Source organism: Lynx rufus, unplaced genomic scaffold (assembly GCF_022079265.1).
Source record: "Lynx rufus isolate CCGP_SWC_20201006 ecotype Redwood Valley unplaced genomic scaffold, mLynRuf1.p SCAF_17, whole genome shotgun sequence".
Taxonomy (NCBI): Eukaryota; Metazoa; Chordata; class Mammalia; order Carnivora; family Felidae; genus Lynx; species Lynx rufus.
Window position 1 is genome coordinate 2040044 of NW_025814831.1, and position 14649 is coordinate 2054692.

Below are 14649 nucleotides of genomic sequence, written 5' to 3' on the forward strand. Positions count from 1 at the left end.
GGGCCGCGTCGCCGTGCTCCCACAGACCGGCCGCCGAAGACAATGTGCATTTAAGACCTCCCGGTCCCTCCCTGTGGGTCGGGGGTCCGAGCACAGCCCAGCTGGGTCCTCTGCTCAGGGCCCCGCAGGCTGCGAGCCGGGGCTGGGCTCTCGTGGCTGGCACCGTTCAGTGGGGCAGCTCCGTGTGCCCGGGGCACCGTCAGCGCCCTGCCGCCCCGGCCTCGCGGTTTGCTTCTTCACGCCCGCAAGGAACAGACTCCCAGCAAGACGCCGGCACAAGCTTGCTTCACACGGTCACCGCCGCACATTCTATTGGCTACAGGCGAAGGCAGGGGTTCCGCACCCCCAAGCGGAGGGGATCACACGGGTGTGTGGGTTCCAGGAGGTGGGGGCATGGGGGCCATTTTAGAGTGTGTCCACCCCCCCCCCAGAAGCAGCCGCGTCAAGGCCCCCCGGGGCGTCTCTTGAGGCTCGTCAAGCTGGGTCTCCCGTGGGGTCTGCTTTGGAGCAGGCCTTCAAGCCTGCCACCGAGGTGTGGCCACCACTTCCACTGGCTGATGGCCACCGGGCCACTGGACCCGTCATCCCAGCGTGGCCTGGGGCACAGAGCCTGGGGACAGGCCACGCGCTCTGAGACACACAGGAAGCAGAGGGCAAACCCACACCGGCAGCCGTGGAGAGCAGAGCGGGTCTCGGATGGTGTCTGCTCCCGAGGGGAGCTGCCGTGCGGCACGTGAGCCCGGGGTGGGAGGCTGGGCAGCCGCTGGGGCTTGGCTGGGTCAAGTGCGGCCCACACGCAGACCAGCTCGCAGAGGCCCTGGACGCCTTGCAGGGCCACGTGGCCCCCAGGCACCCCCTCCGGACCCGTGCAGGGCTGGGCGGGGAGGCGGGCTGCGTTGGGGGACCCTCTTCACCGACGAGGACGCGGATGCGTAAGGTGCCCCACCCCAGCCCGTCTGGCTCTCTCCGGGGCAGAGGGGACCGGGCGAGGCAGGGAGGAGGAGCCCCAAGATGTGGGGAGAGGAGGATCTGCTATGCACTCCCTTAGGTCCCTCGGCGTCCAGTGGCCCTTGGACCACTGAGCCAGCCCCAAGCGCCAGCCTAGGGCAGCCACAGGGTCTCCACGGGCCGGGTGGGCTCCAAAGCCTTGGCCAGGAGCCAGGAGGTGACGGAGGCCAGGGTGCCCGGAGACAGGCCTCTGGCCCGGCAGGAGGCTGGGAGCCGAGGGAGGTGTCCGACGGGATTCAGACCCTGCCTCTGCAGTGTCGGCCTCCACCTCTGCAGGGCAGCTCCCGGGACAGGGGGCTCCAGCCCGCGTGTATCCAGGTCCCCACCCTGCCCCCGCCGCCTGCTCAAAACCAGGTTCTCTGGACGCTGCCCGGAGTCCTGGACCCCCTACGCACCAGGACCACCCCACGGGCCCAGGCGCCCACCTCGCCTCTCCGAGACCCGCCCTCGCAGTCCCGGCACCTGCCTCTGCCCCGTCCCCTGGTTCCTGTGGGCAGGGACCGGACAGCAGCGAGAGTCAGCGGCTCTCATGGCACACGGGCAGACAGCAGCTTCACCCGGCGGCCGTGTGGACCCTCACAGGGTCGGGGGTGCTGAACTCCGGCCTGGGGCCAGTGGGAGGGGGCGCAGCCCATGTGGGACTCACACAGAGAGGCAGGGAGGTGCAGGGGGCCTCTGAAGCAACCCCCCCTTGTGGGTGGGGACTGTGGCTCTCAGATCAGGCGGGAGCATCCCGGAGGGCCCCCTGCAGGAGGTGAGGGTTAAGAGGGGATGGTTCAGAGAGCTGAGGGCTGGCGAACAGTTTGCACCTGCCAGGAGTTGGGAAGTCCTGGCCCTGAGCGGGGCTTGTGAGGGTGGGGACAGGCCACCGGGAGCCATGGGGCCGGGGAGTCAGGTATGGCTGGCCCTCAACCCTGCCAAGCGCAGTCCTGACCCTGGGCTTGTCCGTCCAGGCCCACGGCGTAGGGGGAATCCCAGTCCCGTTCGAACAGGTGCCGTAACTGCTCCTGCACGGTGGGCACCCCCGGCCGAGCGCGGGAGGCCCTCTGGCTGACCACCAGGCCCGCCCCTGAGGTGCTGCTGAAGTAATCTTCCGACCAGTTGGAGGTGCCTGCGGGGGGTGGGGTGGGGAAGCGTCCCTGACGACCGGGCTGGCTCGCACAGGGACTCTGCCGCCTGGCCCAGGCGTGTGGCTCAGCCACAGCTTCGGGGACAGGGGTGCCCGGCCGCTGGCGTCCCCTCAGGTGCGGCTGGGGGCGGGGCAAGGGCCCCTCGTGTGTGAGGCTCCACCCACAGCCTCCTGGGGCGGCTCGGACTCAGGGCTCTGACAACCCCGTACTCAGGACTCACCACCTGCCCGTGGGGCCGGGTCGCAGCGGGGCTGGCCGCCCGGTCCTCGGAGCCCCGCCGGGCACCCTAGCCCTCGGCCCTGAGGGGCCCCCGCTGGACAGAAGGGCGGTGTCGCCTTCGGCACCCCGGCCCGGCCACGCTCGAGGGCCACGGCCCCCTTCTGTGGGTTTATGTGGCCCCCGCGTCCCGTACAGTTGGCACCCGGAAAGGCTCGAGGGCCCGGGGACGCCCGGGCCCGGGCCCACCGCCCACCGCCCTCGCTGCTCACCTATGTAGGCCGCCTTCTCTGTGACCATGAACTTGCTGTGGTTCACCCTGCTGAACGGGATGTTGGAGTGGTTCCTCACAGGCACGATGAAGACTTTCTTTGGGGAACGGAGAGGGGGCGGGTCAGGAAGGGGCGGGGCCGCCCCGCCCCCCGCGTCCCGTCCCGGCGCAGGGAGTGGGTGCCCACCACGTCCACGGAGACGCCGGCCTCGGGGTCACTGAGAGCCTGCAGGGACCGCAGGCCGGGGAACATCCTGGGGTCTGTGTGCAGCCAGCAGCTGACCAGCAGACGCACGCGCACGCCCCTGTTGAAGGCCGCTGTCCGCAGTGCGGTGTCCAGCACCGGCCAGTACCTGGGGGGAGGCAGGGTCGGGGTCTCGGGCCGGCGGGGCCCCTGCCTGCCAGCCGCGGGCGGGCAGGGGCCCCCGCGGGACGGGGAACGGCAGCGGAGGGGCCTCCACCCTGCAGGGCCGCGGGCTCCCACCCGGACCCACCTGGCGGGGCGGCTGAAGCGCGTGGTGGGGAAGTACTCCATCACCGAGGCGTAGATGAACTCCTGGGCGCCCCCCATCACCGCCAGCAGCGCCTCCAGGTCCCCGGTGCGGCCGTGCGGGCAGAGCGGAGGAGGCGATGCCTGTTCGGGGAAGGGGTCCCTGAGGGCACGGCCGGCGGGGCCGAGCCGCGCGCTTTCTGGACCCGTGACCCTAGCGTGCGCCCCACCCCCCGCCCCGCCCCAGCGTTTGGGAACCTGGAGGAAACCGAGAGGTGCTGCCTGGAGAGGGGGGGAGACTCGGGGCGGCCCCCAGTCTTGGCGGGAGAGCCTGGAAGCCGGCAGGCCTCCCCCCCCCCCACCCCCGCCCACCTGGGGCCAGGTCGCCCGACTTCCTGGAACAGGGCCCCGCCCCCCCACCCGTGCAGGCCTTCGGGGCCCCATGCTGGGTCTCCTCCTCCCCCACCCTCCCCGGTCCCAAGCCGAGGCCCCTCGAGCCCACCCAGGAGTGTGCTTGGAGCCCCCCCCCCAGGACCCCAGGGCGCCCTGCCACTTCCCAGGCTGCCTGTCTCCCATGGACGGTGATGACTGGCATCCTCCCCTGCAGCTGGGTCCCTCCCCTCCCCGGCCCCCCAGACGGGTGCCCCGAGGACCTGCCCCAGACCTCCCTGGGGGTCTGGCCGGCTCCTCAGCCCCTCTCACCGAGAAGTAGGCAGTGGTGGGCACCCCCTCAAAGCGGTCCCGGAGGGGCTGGAAGCGGTTGATGTGGGACGAGAGGTTCCGAGGCCAGGCTCTGGGGAGGACGGCCTTCGGCGCCCCCAGCACCCAGTAGGTCTGGAAGGTCTTCTCCAGGTCCCTGGCCAGGCGGCTGCAGTTGTAGATGATGACGCCGAGCTCCTTCACCTGCAGGGACAGGGCAGCGGCTGCGGGAGGCGGCCCCGGGGTGCGCGTGTGCGCGCGTGTGGCCCCCCCCCCCAGGCAGAGCGCAGCCACCCCCCCACTGGCAGCGGGTCCAGGCAGCGTCACCCGCAGGAGCCACGACGGACAGCGTGCTCGGGGGAGGCGAGGAGGTGGGGGTGCCCAGGGCTCCCGCCTCTTCTCGCGCGCTGGGTTCTAGTAATCAGAGCGACACACGCGTCTCGCAAAAAAAACCGGGAAATGCGTAAAATCGTTCTTCGTGTCACGGTCCGGCCACAGACGCAGCTGTCCTCGCCGCCCCCGTCCTTGCACTGGGTTTCGACGTGGTCCGCAGGTGTCCGTGTAAGTGACTGGCACGGCCTTCCCCGGGGCGCCGTGGTGTCGCCCAGTGTGAGTCAGCGGCCGCGAGGCCCCTGCCTTACTGACCCGGCTCTGGCGACTCCCCGCGGGGCCCCGCTTGATAACGAGCTGCAGGGGACGTCAGGCCGAGCCCCCGGGAGTGTGGGCGGCGGACGAGCTCCGGGTGGTCTCCCCGCGCTGGGCTCCGGACCCACCTGTGTCAGGGAGCGCCAGTCCATGTTGGCACTGCCCAAGTAGACGTGCCGTGCGTCCACGACCCAGAACTTGGAATGCAAGACGCCGCCGGTGAGCTTCCGCAGGGGCACGTACCGCACCTGGGCACCTGGCCGAGAGTTCGGGGTGCTGTGGCGAGGCTGGCTCTCAGCCCTGCACGTCGGTCCTCAGCCGATGCCATCAGCGCCCCCACTTTACAGGTGGGGAGGTGGAGGCGTCGACCGGCCCGGGATCCCCCCGGGCAGCCCAAGTCCGGAGCCCAGGTTTGCACGGATTGCGCCCACGGCCGCTTGCTCCCTGGCGGAGCTGCCCGCCCGAGCCCCACCCCCACCCCGCGCTCCGCCCCGTGGAAAATGACCCCCCGGCCCTGGCCGCCCGCCCTCCTGGCGACCGAGGGGAGCAGGGGCGGCCTTTCCCGGCCTCTCCCCTTGTCCCGGGGCGCAGAGGCCCAGGCCGGGCGGCCGCCTACCTTGGGCTGCCAGCACCCGCAGGTCGGTGGACTTCCTGGCCAGCGACGGGCTGCTGGTGGCCACGGCCAGGGAGACGTTCCTGGCCAGCCGCTGCTGCAGCTTGCTCAGAAGGGCCTCTCCCTGCGGGGCCAGGCCGGCCGTGAGGGTGACCCCCGCCGAGCCGGAGGGACCCAGACCTTTCCCCGGGAGCCCGCCCTGCACTCCCACGGCTCAGGGCCAGAGACACGTGCCCGGAGGGGGCGGGGCGGGCCGGGCCCCGGTCGTACCGGCCGGGAAGACGAGTCGTTGACCCCGATGTCAGGCCCCGTGAGGGACCAGTAGAAGGAGGCCACGTGGATGCTCTCCCGGGCGGCGTCCAGCAGCTGCGACCAGGCCTGGGCGAGGGGCTGGGCAGACGGGCTGCCGGCCGCGGAGGGCAGGTCCTGCGGGATGCTTTCCACAAGGACAAGCCTGCAGGAGGGGCACAGGGGCCGGCGTCCCCTCCGTCTACCTCCGTCCCCCGCCGGCCGGCCGCGCCGGAGGGGCCGCTGCCAACGCGGGGCCCCTCCCAGGCCGAGGGTGCAAGCAGGGGGGGTGCCACCAGACTGGGCGGGGCATGCCTGAGCCGCCGGAGGGCTGTGGGCCTGAGCAGGGCTCTGGGTCTGGGCCGCGTACCGGTGCGGAGGCCCTTGGAGGTGGCCCAGGATGGCCCTGGGGAAGGGCTGGACCGGAGGTGGTGAGCGTGCGGGCTGGGCTGCGCAGGAAGCGCGGGCAGGTGGGGGCAGGGGCGCCACCCCGGGGCAGGGGGCGGGGGCGGGGGCGGGGGGGGCGGGGTGGGGAGCCAAGAAACCCACTCACCGGCAGGAGTCCTGCTGCTGCTGCCGGGCCCCCCCTGGCAGGGGCTCCTGGGCCGGGCTGGAGCCGTGGCCCCGGGGCCTGGTGGGCCCTTCCTCGGGGTGCAGCTGGCCCCAGGTGGGGGACAGGTGCCCTTGCCACAGGAGGTAGACCAGGGTCATGGCACCGAGCCACAACACAGCCAGCGCTCCCGCAACCTGAAGGGGAGAAGGGCGTCACTGTGGGGTCCCCAGATGGCCTGGGCTGACGTGGCCCCTCCGGGGCCCCCCGAGAGGACCAGGCCTGCGGCGGGGTGGGGCCCAACAGGCAAGGGGTTGGCGAGGATGGCACTGAGCAGGGCCCGAGCCCACCGTGCCGGGGGTCGGGGGGGCCTGGGGCGCGCTCTGTGACCCCATGCTGTCCCCCAGGCCGCCCGGAGACAGGGAGGCGCGCAGGTGCAGAGCCCCCTGCTGGTCTGGCCCGGGGCTCGGCCGGGCTTCAGGGCCCCCTCCCCTGGGCCCCCAGTTCCACCGCACCGGCCTCCGTCCCGTGGGCTGTGGCGTCACCGGGAGCTCCAGCCCCGCCTGGAATGGCCCCGCGGTGCCCGGGCAGCTGGGGCCCCCACAGAGGCCTCCCCCCTCCTGCCCAAGGCGGCGCCCCGCTGCCCTCCCCCTGGGCGGCCTGGCCTTCGGGTGGTGGTCTCTGTGCGGAGGCTGAAGAGCAGGCGCGTGTGCGTGTGCGTGTGCGTGTGCGTGTGTGTGTGTGCGTGTGCGTGCGTGTGTCCGTCTGCGCCTGGGACCCGGCCCTCGGGCTGTTTTCCCCTCTCAGTTTCCCTCTCAGGGGGTGTCGGTGTCTGAATCTCGGTTCCTTCTTTCGGCCACGTGTGTGCCGAGTCCCGGAGTCACTTCTGCTTTCAGCCGGGCCCCCCTTACAGACCTTTAAGTGGCCGCACGGGCTCTGTGGGTGGGGCCAGAGGAACCTGGCTCGGCCTCCGAGCCTGGGGTTCGCTCTAAGGCCGCCCCCCACGGGGTACCCTGGCCTGCCTCAGTGTGGGGAGCGGTCGGCCGCACGAGGCGTGTCTGCCCTGAGCCGGAACGTGAGGGGGCGGCGGGGACCCCCAGAAGCCAGAACAGGGCCTCAGGCAGAGCCACGGAGGTCCGACACCACGGCCTGCCAGAGTCCCCCGGAGGGGAGCTCGGGGCATCGAGGTGCCCCCTCCTCCTGGCCGAGCTGAGCTCAGGGGCTGCCCCTGCCGCCCCCCCCCAAACCTGGGGGATCTGGGTCCGCCACCAGGCCTTCACTCTCAGGAGAGGCAGTCGGCGTGAAGTCCGGGCTGGGGACGGGGCACACCCTCCCCGGATGCGCCACACGGAAGAGGGCCTGTCCCCCAGGTGTCCCAGGCAGAGGGCAGCACAGAGCCCTAGGGCCCCCATCCGGGACTTGGAGCTGTCGCAGGCACCGCCCCACCCCCCGCCCCGGCCACTGATGCCCAGAGCACATCATCTCCTCTCGGCCACTGGGAACAACACTGGGAGGCCGGCCACGCAGGGCGGCCCTGGGCCACTGCAGCGCTGGCGACCTCACGTCCAGGGCTGGGCAGAGGGTGACCCGCTAGCACAGTGGGCGGGGAGACCCTGCGGGGCAGCTCCAAGCACCCCCGGCCCCGCGGCAGGCAGCCCTGGGACCCTGCAGGTGTCAGAGGTCATGGCTGGAGGCGTGGACTTCCTGCCCTGCAGGGCGCAGAGCGTGGGACGAGGCTGCCTGGCCCAGGCAGGGGAGAGGGCCTGCCGCCCGCTGGCTGGGACGCCCCGAGGCCCTGCTTCTCCCGGCTGCACAGGCCGGAGGGGGAAGGGGGGGGCCTGGAGACCCCCGGGCCCAGGGCTGCCGGCAGCCGGCTCTCCCGCCCGGCCGTGGCGCGGCTGGCACTTACCCCTGGGGCTCCTGCCTTGGCGTTCATCCTGCTCCAGCGGCAGACTGCGGGCCCCCAGCTCTGTGAGGGCGGGCGGGTTCCGGCGGCCTCCACCCCGGCCCACCTGCCTCCTCTCTGTAGCTGCTGCTTCCCCTTCTGGCCACTTCCTCTTTGTCCTGAGTACCTCCCTCTGCACCCCCCCCCCCCCCCGCAGACATCTGGAGCTGGGTGAGCCAGCCGGGGGTCGGGGGTGGGGTGGGGTGAGGGCCTGCAAACTTTCACCTTCAGAGAAAATCTGCCCCTCCCAGGGGAGGCACTCTCTAGTCACAGGCTTGGGTATCGGTCAGGCTTGCTGCCGGCCACAGAGACCCGAGGAGGCCCGATTGTCCCCTTCTCTCTCCCACTAACCAGGTTTAGGGGCTGGTGGCGGGGAGACGGGGTGGGCTCCACGGCCACTGGGAGCCAGGTCCCTCTAGCTCTCGGCTCCCACTCCCTAGCGGTGACCACAGCCTCGTGGCTCCACAAAGGCTGCTGGAGTTCAGCCATCACCTCCGCGTCCTAGGGGCATGAGGGACATCCCAGAAGTCCCACAGGGCACTTCCACTTATGTATCAAGACTGAAACGAATAGATTCCCCACAGGATCGCCACACGAGTGCCGCCCCTCACAAGAGCAGAGACTCCTTGATGTTAACGGGTCATAGTTCTGGTTTCTCTTAGTCTGTTCAGGCGGCCGTAACACGACAGTGAGGACCGGGGGGGGGGGGGGGGCTGGTAAACAGCACACACCTGCTCCTCACAGCTCAGGGGGCTGGGAGCGCAAGGTCGAGGCGCCAGCAGGTAGGGTGTCCTTGCGAGGGTGTCCTGGCTCGCCTGCTGTGTCCTCCAGCGGGGAGGGGCGGGGGCTCTCTGCAGGCTCCGTCCCGAGGGCACCGATAGCCTCTCGGGGGCTCCACCCTCCTGCCCTCCCGGCCTCCTGCCAGCCCACCTCCCGACGCCATCCCAAACCCATCCTCCCGCACCCCTCCCCCTCCCCTTTTCTCCCCCCTGCGAGCCGGAGGGGGCAGGGATGGCTGCGGGGGCTGCAGCCGCGGGTCCCCCGCTAGGGACGCGAAATCTGTGCTAGGAAAACGCTCGGCCCTGCTCCCAGCAAGCAGCCCAGGGCTGACACTCTGGGGCCACACGTCCAGCTCCTCAGTGGCTTGACCCAAGCAGACCTCGGTGCCCCTCCCTCTGCGGCGGCTTCGCGGACCCTTCTGGGAGGAGCTTTCCGGCTCGGCCGTGACATCACAAGGCTCTTTCTTTCTTCTCTCGTTTCTTAGTTTTGTCATGTCCCCTCCCCCGTCTTATTGAGAATATAACTGACACATGACGTTGTATTAGCTTCCGGGGTGAACACGATTGATATTTCCAGACGCTGCCAAGTGACCAGCGGGTCGGGTCACCCCCCCACCGCACGCGGTCAGTGCTTTGCTGTGACAAGAGCTGACACCCACTCTCTTAGCGGCCGTGCTCGCCGTGCTGCCCGCCACATCCCAGGACCCATCTGCCTGGCGACTGTAAGCGTGGCCCATGGCCCCCCACGGGGGCTGCTCCCCCCCACCCCCACCTCCCAGCAACCGGGGCTGTTCTCTGTTTTTGTGAGCCCGGTGTTCTCAGACTCCCCCCAAGGGATCGACCCTCCGGTGTTTGTCTTTCCCTGACTCCCCTCGGGTCACGGGATGCCCGCAAGGCCCAGCCAAGGTCACCGGTGGTGGGATTTCCTTCTTTTTCATGGCCGAGTCGTATTCTGTTGCCTCTGTGAATGCACACCACATCTTTTTTTTAAGTTTATTTATTTATTTTGAGAGAGAGAGAGGGAGAGAACCAGCAGGGAAGGGGCAGAGAAAGAGAGAGAATCCCAGGCAGGCTCCGTGCTGTCAGCACAGAGCCTGACGCCGGGCTCGATCTCATGAACCTCGGGATCATGACCTGAGCCAAAACCAAGAGCCGGGCACTCGGCCGACAGAGCCCCTCAGGCGCCCCCCACACCACGTCTCCTTTATGCATTTGTCTGCCGGTGGACGCGCAGGGTGTTGCCGCGGTGTGCTGTCGTGAAGAGCGCTGCAGGGGACGTGGGGGCGCGCGGCTCCCCCAGGACGGAGGCTCCCCGTCCACCGCCAGGTTTTCTCCCCCAGCCGTGTGTGTCCTTGTATCTCTTTCCCCTTACATGGAAAATGCTGGTTCCCACCAGCGTCACTATGATTATTTATTAGCTTTGGCTTGTCACATCTTTACCACGATGTCCAAGGAGCAATCCTAACATCACCGGCGGGCTGGTGGGCAAGTCCCGCCCCTTCGCCGGGACTGCCTCGCGCTCCGCGCGCACCTACTGACATCACCCGGGTTTCTCTCCCTCAACCTGTTAATGGAGCGGGTCAGGGAGTTTCTCGGGTGTAATTTCCCTCGGTCTCCCGGGAGGGCCCCATACGAACCACGATCGCGCACGGTCGGACTGGCTGCGGCGGTAACGGACTTCAGCTCGTCCATCCGTGCTCACGACTGTCACTCGTCACACTCCTTTCTCATCCCGCGTCGCCTGGTTTTCGTATTTAGATTATATCAGAGTCCCGGAATGGATTTGGTACGCACCCCCTTCTCCCCGTCTCCCTACATTTCGAAGTTTGTAAAAACAGGCTAAAATACCCCTTTTCATTTGCGGGGAGCCTGGGAACCTGTCGTGATTTTTCACATCTTTGTGGGAAGGTGGTCAACCATTAATTCAGTTTCTTTAGTGATTACAGGACCGTTCAGGCTTTCTGTTTCTCTGAGAGTCACATTTGGCAAATGATCTTTTTCTAGGAACGTGTCTCTTTGTTCGCTCTTACGAGTCGTATGGACAAAGGGTATGGGTAACACCACCCTCCTCGCCGCATCCGCCCCCCACGCCCACGGTGACGCCCCCTTTTCCTTCCACACACTGGCCTTTATGCCTCCTATCTTTTCTCCCCCTTGGGAGATCTTGTCAGAGTTCTGGCTATTTCGTTAATATTTTTTCAAGAAATCCACTTTTATATTTTTTGCTTCTATTATGATTTCACCTTTTATTGTACCCATCCTTCTGCCTGCTGTCATATAGTACATATTTCTGTGGTTATTTTTCTGCCTTAAGCTGGAGGCTTGACTCCTTAATCCCCAGCTCTCTTTGCTGCTACAACTGTTTAAGGGATCTGTTTTCTTTTCTTTTTTTTTTTTTTTTAACGTTTATTTATTATTGAGAGACAGAGAGAGACAGAGCGTGAGCAGGGGAGGGGCGCCCCCAAGGGATCCACCCAGGCGCCCCTAAGGGATCGGTTTTCTGCAGAATTCTGCTTTCGCTGCGTCCCACCGTCCCCTATGTGGCACCACCAATATTTACCTCTGAGTGTTTTATTTTTCTGTCACTCATGAATGATCTGGAAATCTGGGTTAGGGGCACCTGGCTGGGTCAGTCGGCACGGCGTGCAACTCTTGATCCCTGGGTTGTGAGTTCGAGCCCCACGCTGGGTGCAGAGATTATTTAAAAATAAAATCTTAGGGGCGCTGGGTGGCTCAGTCGGTTAAGCGGCCGACTTCAGCCAGGTCACGATCTCGCGGTCCGTGAGTTCGAGCCCCGCGTCAGGCTCTGGGCTGACGGCTCGGAGCCTGGAGCCTGCTTCAGATTCTGTGTCTCCCTCTCTCTCTGCCCCTCCCCTGTTCATGCTCTGTCTCTCTCTGTCCCAAAAATAAATAAACGTTAAAAAAAATTTTTTTTAATAAAATCTTAAAAAAAAAAAAAAAAAGGAAATTTGGTTTCAGATTCCCAAGTGTCATGTGAAGCTCCTTCTGTCGCTGATTCGCAGCCTCCTAGCGCTGGGGCCAGAAAACAAGGCCCGGGCAGCACTGGGTCCTTAACCTCGTGCGCACGTGTGTGCTGTGGGTGTCCCTGCTGAGAACGCGGCCTCCGCTGGGGAGGGCCTGGGGTCTACATCCGTCTTTGTGGGGCTCGTGGACGCACTGTTCAAATATTACGCATCATTTCTTAACAGTCTGTGGCGCGGGGCCACGGAGATTCCCACGTGGACTGTTGCTTCCCGCGGCGAAGGCTGTACTTCAGGTGACTACGTCCCCGACTGGGCCACCAGTCACCACGCACTGCTCGCACTTTCCCGAATAACGGATTCCGTCTGAAAATCTGTGTTGTCCGATTTTAACTTAGCTATGCCAGCTCTGTCCTGATTAATATTGGCCTGGCTTTTTAAAAATATCCTTCTACCTTAGGCTGGTGCACGTTCTTGTATTTCAGATCTGCGTCCTACGAGTAACAGAGCGGAGGCGCCTGGGGGGCTCAGTCGATTGAGCGTCCGACTTCGCTCAGGTCACGATCTCACAGTTCCTGGGTTCGGGCCCCGCGTCGGGCTCGGTGCTGACGGCTCGGAGCCCGGAGCCTGCTTCGGATTCTGCGTCTCCCGCTCCCTCTCTGCCCCTCCCCCGCCCGTGCTCTGTCTCTCAAAAACGAACAAACATGGCAAAAGCCCTCCTTGTCTGTGGTCTTCTGGAATGGTCCAGGGTGCCGCTAGGGCAGGCTTCTCTCCTCACCCCCTCCGCAGACACCGCGTGTGCGGAAGGAACGCGTTTACCGGTTTGCTGGGCGCCGGGCGGCTGCCACGGCAGCACCGATCGCCTCTGTTCCGGAGGCCCGGAGACCCGCGTCGGGGGCGGCAGGGCCGGCTCCCGGGAGGGAGACGCGGTTCCGTTTTGCTGCCCCCCCCCCCCCCCCACGGCGCGTCGGCTCCCCTCCCCTCCGCGTCGCTTCGAAGGCCGTCCCTGCGTCTTTGGCCTCCCGTCCTGCGGCCCGCCGCGGCCCGGTTAGGTTGCTTCGCATCCGTCCGCCGTGGGGCTCGGGCCTCTGAAACCGGAGGATGCGTGCCGTGGTCATTTCTGGAAGGTTCTTAGCCATCGCCCACTGTCAAAAGAGTCACCCAGACAGCAGCACATCGAGCCAAGAGGAGAAGCAGGGGTCAAGTATTGGAGCTATCAAACAAGTTTGGCAACAGCTGTGATTAATATGTTCAGAACAACAAATGGCAAGATGGAAATTTTCACTTGGAGAAAGGAGACGTTCTTTTTAAATCAAAGAAATTCTAGAATTAAAAATGAAATAACCACAGTAAAAAGTGCAACGTATGGGTTCACAGCCAGGACAGAAGTGCAGGAGGCCTAGCGAGCTGTGACGTAGACACAATGAAAGATGAACACAAGGAGGAAAAATGCATAGAAAATGCGGGAAAGAGCGTGACAGACACACAGGACATGCACACAGGTTTAACGCATGAATAAACTGAGTCCGAGCAAGGGGAATTGGGAAATTGGGGCAGAATTATATCTGAAGAGGGATGGCTGAGGCTTTCCCCAAACTGGTGAAAGGCCAGTTCAAGAAGTGCCACACACCTCAACACAGAGGAGCGCAGAGATGCTCCTGATTGTAGGAAAGCCACCGAAAAACTAAAACGAAAGAGAAAACCTAAAACAGCCAAAAAAGAAGACACCATCTAGAAAGGCAGCAGTGACGCGTTTGACCTCTCCACGCAAGTAAGGAAATCCAGAAGACGACGGAATGGTGTAGTTTAAGTGCCAGAAAAGGGTAACTGCCAACTCGGAATATTATATCAATGTGCCAAGTGAAAGGAAAAGGCAAAATAAAAACATTTCCAAACACTCCCCACTCGAGAAGTAGAGAGATTTCGTCACAGCAAACCTGTATACCAAAACCAGAAATCTCAGTGACGGTCTATTGGAAAATGACCCCAGGTGGAAACATGGAAATGCCGGCTGAAAAGAAGAGTGCAAATATGTCAGTACCTTCAGGGCATGTTGACTGCAGAAATCAGTAAGACAATTCATTGTAGGGTTTATAATATTTGCGGAGTTAAAATGCCTGCTCGTAACAGCACATAGGTGGGAGAGGCAGACGGATTTCAAGAGCTGGAAGGTCTGTATGTGGTCTAGGAAGTAGCAAAACTGCGAGCTCACACTGGGTCCTAATAAGTGAAAGATAAATTTTATAATTGAATTTTAGAGTTGTGAATTATTTTGTAATTGCCAGGAAGCAGTAAAAAGAACAATTCACATTAGACCATAATAAGTGAAAGATGGGTTTTATAATTGTTTGGGTACCTACTAAGAGTATAACGAAAGAATTACTAACAAGCAAATGGGGAAGAAGAAGAGGAGGAGGAGGAGGAAGGGAGGGAGAGGGAGGAGGAGGAGAAGGAGCAGTAAAAGAATACTTGATTAATCCTAACACAAAAAGGGAAGAAAAATGGAATAATAGATATAATATAGCAGATTTAAAGTTAAATACGTTGGTAATTGCCAGGAATCTACTAAAAACACTCCAACTAAAAAATAGATATTGTCAGACTGAGTTTTGTAAAACAAAATCTACAGAAGTTTAAATAAAAGGATGAAAAAGGATGTTATGATAACACCAACCAGAGAAAAGCTAGATATACGGATATCATACCAAGTAGACTTTAATTAAGGCAAGGAAAATAACTCAGGATAAAGAAGACTTCATGATGATAAAAGGGCTCATCAGCCAGGAATATAGCAACTAAATTGTACGCAACTAATAACATAGCTTCAAAACACATAAAGAAATACTGATGGCACTGAAAGGAGAAATAGATAAATCCACAATCACAACGGCAGACTATAACACAGCCCTTGGAGCAACTGGTGAAATAAGCAGACAAAACATTAATGGATATATTTGAAAATAAAGCTGACCAAACTGATAAAAGACGGAAAATATATGGAAGTATATATATTCTTTTCAAGGGCGCATGAAAC

At 63.5% G+C, this 14649-nt stretch overlaps 1 protein-coding gene across 2 annotated transcripts; it reads right to left on the minus strand.

Moving 5' to 3' along the window:
• Window positions 1-281: 281 nt before the first annotated feature.
• PLD4 (phospholipase D family member 4) lies at window positions 282-7956 on the minus strand. Of its 2 annotated transcripts, XM_047079970.1 has the most exons (10): window positions 7820-7956; window positions 5914-6107; window positions 5343-5526; window positions 5076-5196; window positions 4588-4715; window positions 3818-4018; window positions 3120-3259; window positions 2813-2978; window positions 2627-2723; window positions 282-2119 (listed from the first exon to the last, which is right to left on the minus strand). In XM_047079970.1, the coding sequence occupies exons 1-10, from the start codon at window positions 7844-7846 to the stop codon at window positions 1917-1919; spliced, it is 1461 nt and encodes a 486-aa protein (XP_046935926.1). In that variant the 5' UTR covers window positions 7847-7956; the 3' UTR covers window positions 282-1916. The 2 variants fall into 2 exon arrangements, with proteins under 2 accessions (XP_046935926.1, XP_046935925.1); XM_047079969.1 differs by having other exon boundaries at window positions 2813-3259.
• Between the last annotated feature and the right edge of the window lie 6693 nt (window positions 7957-14649).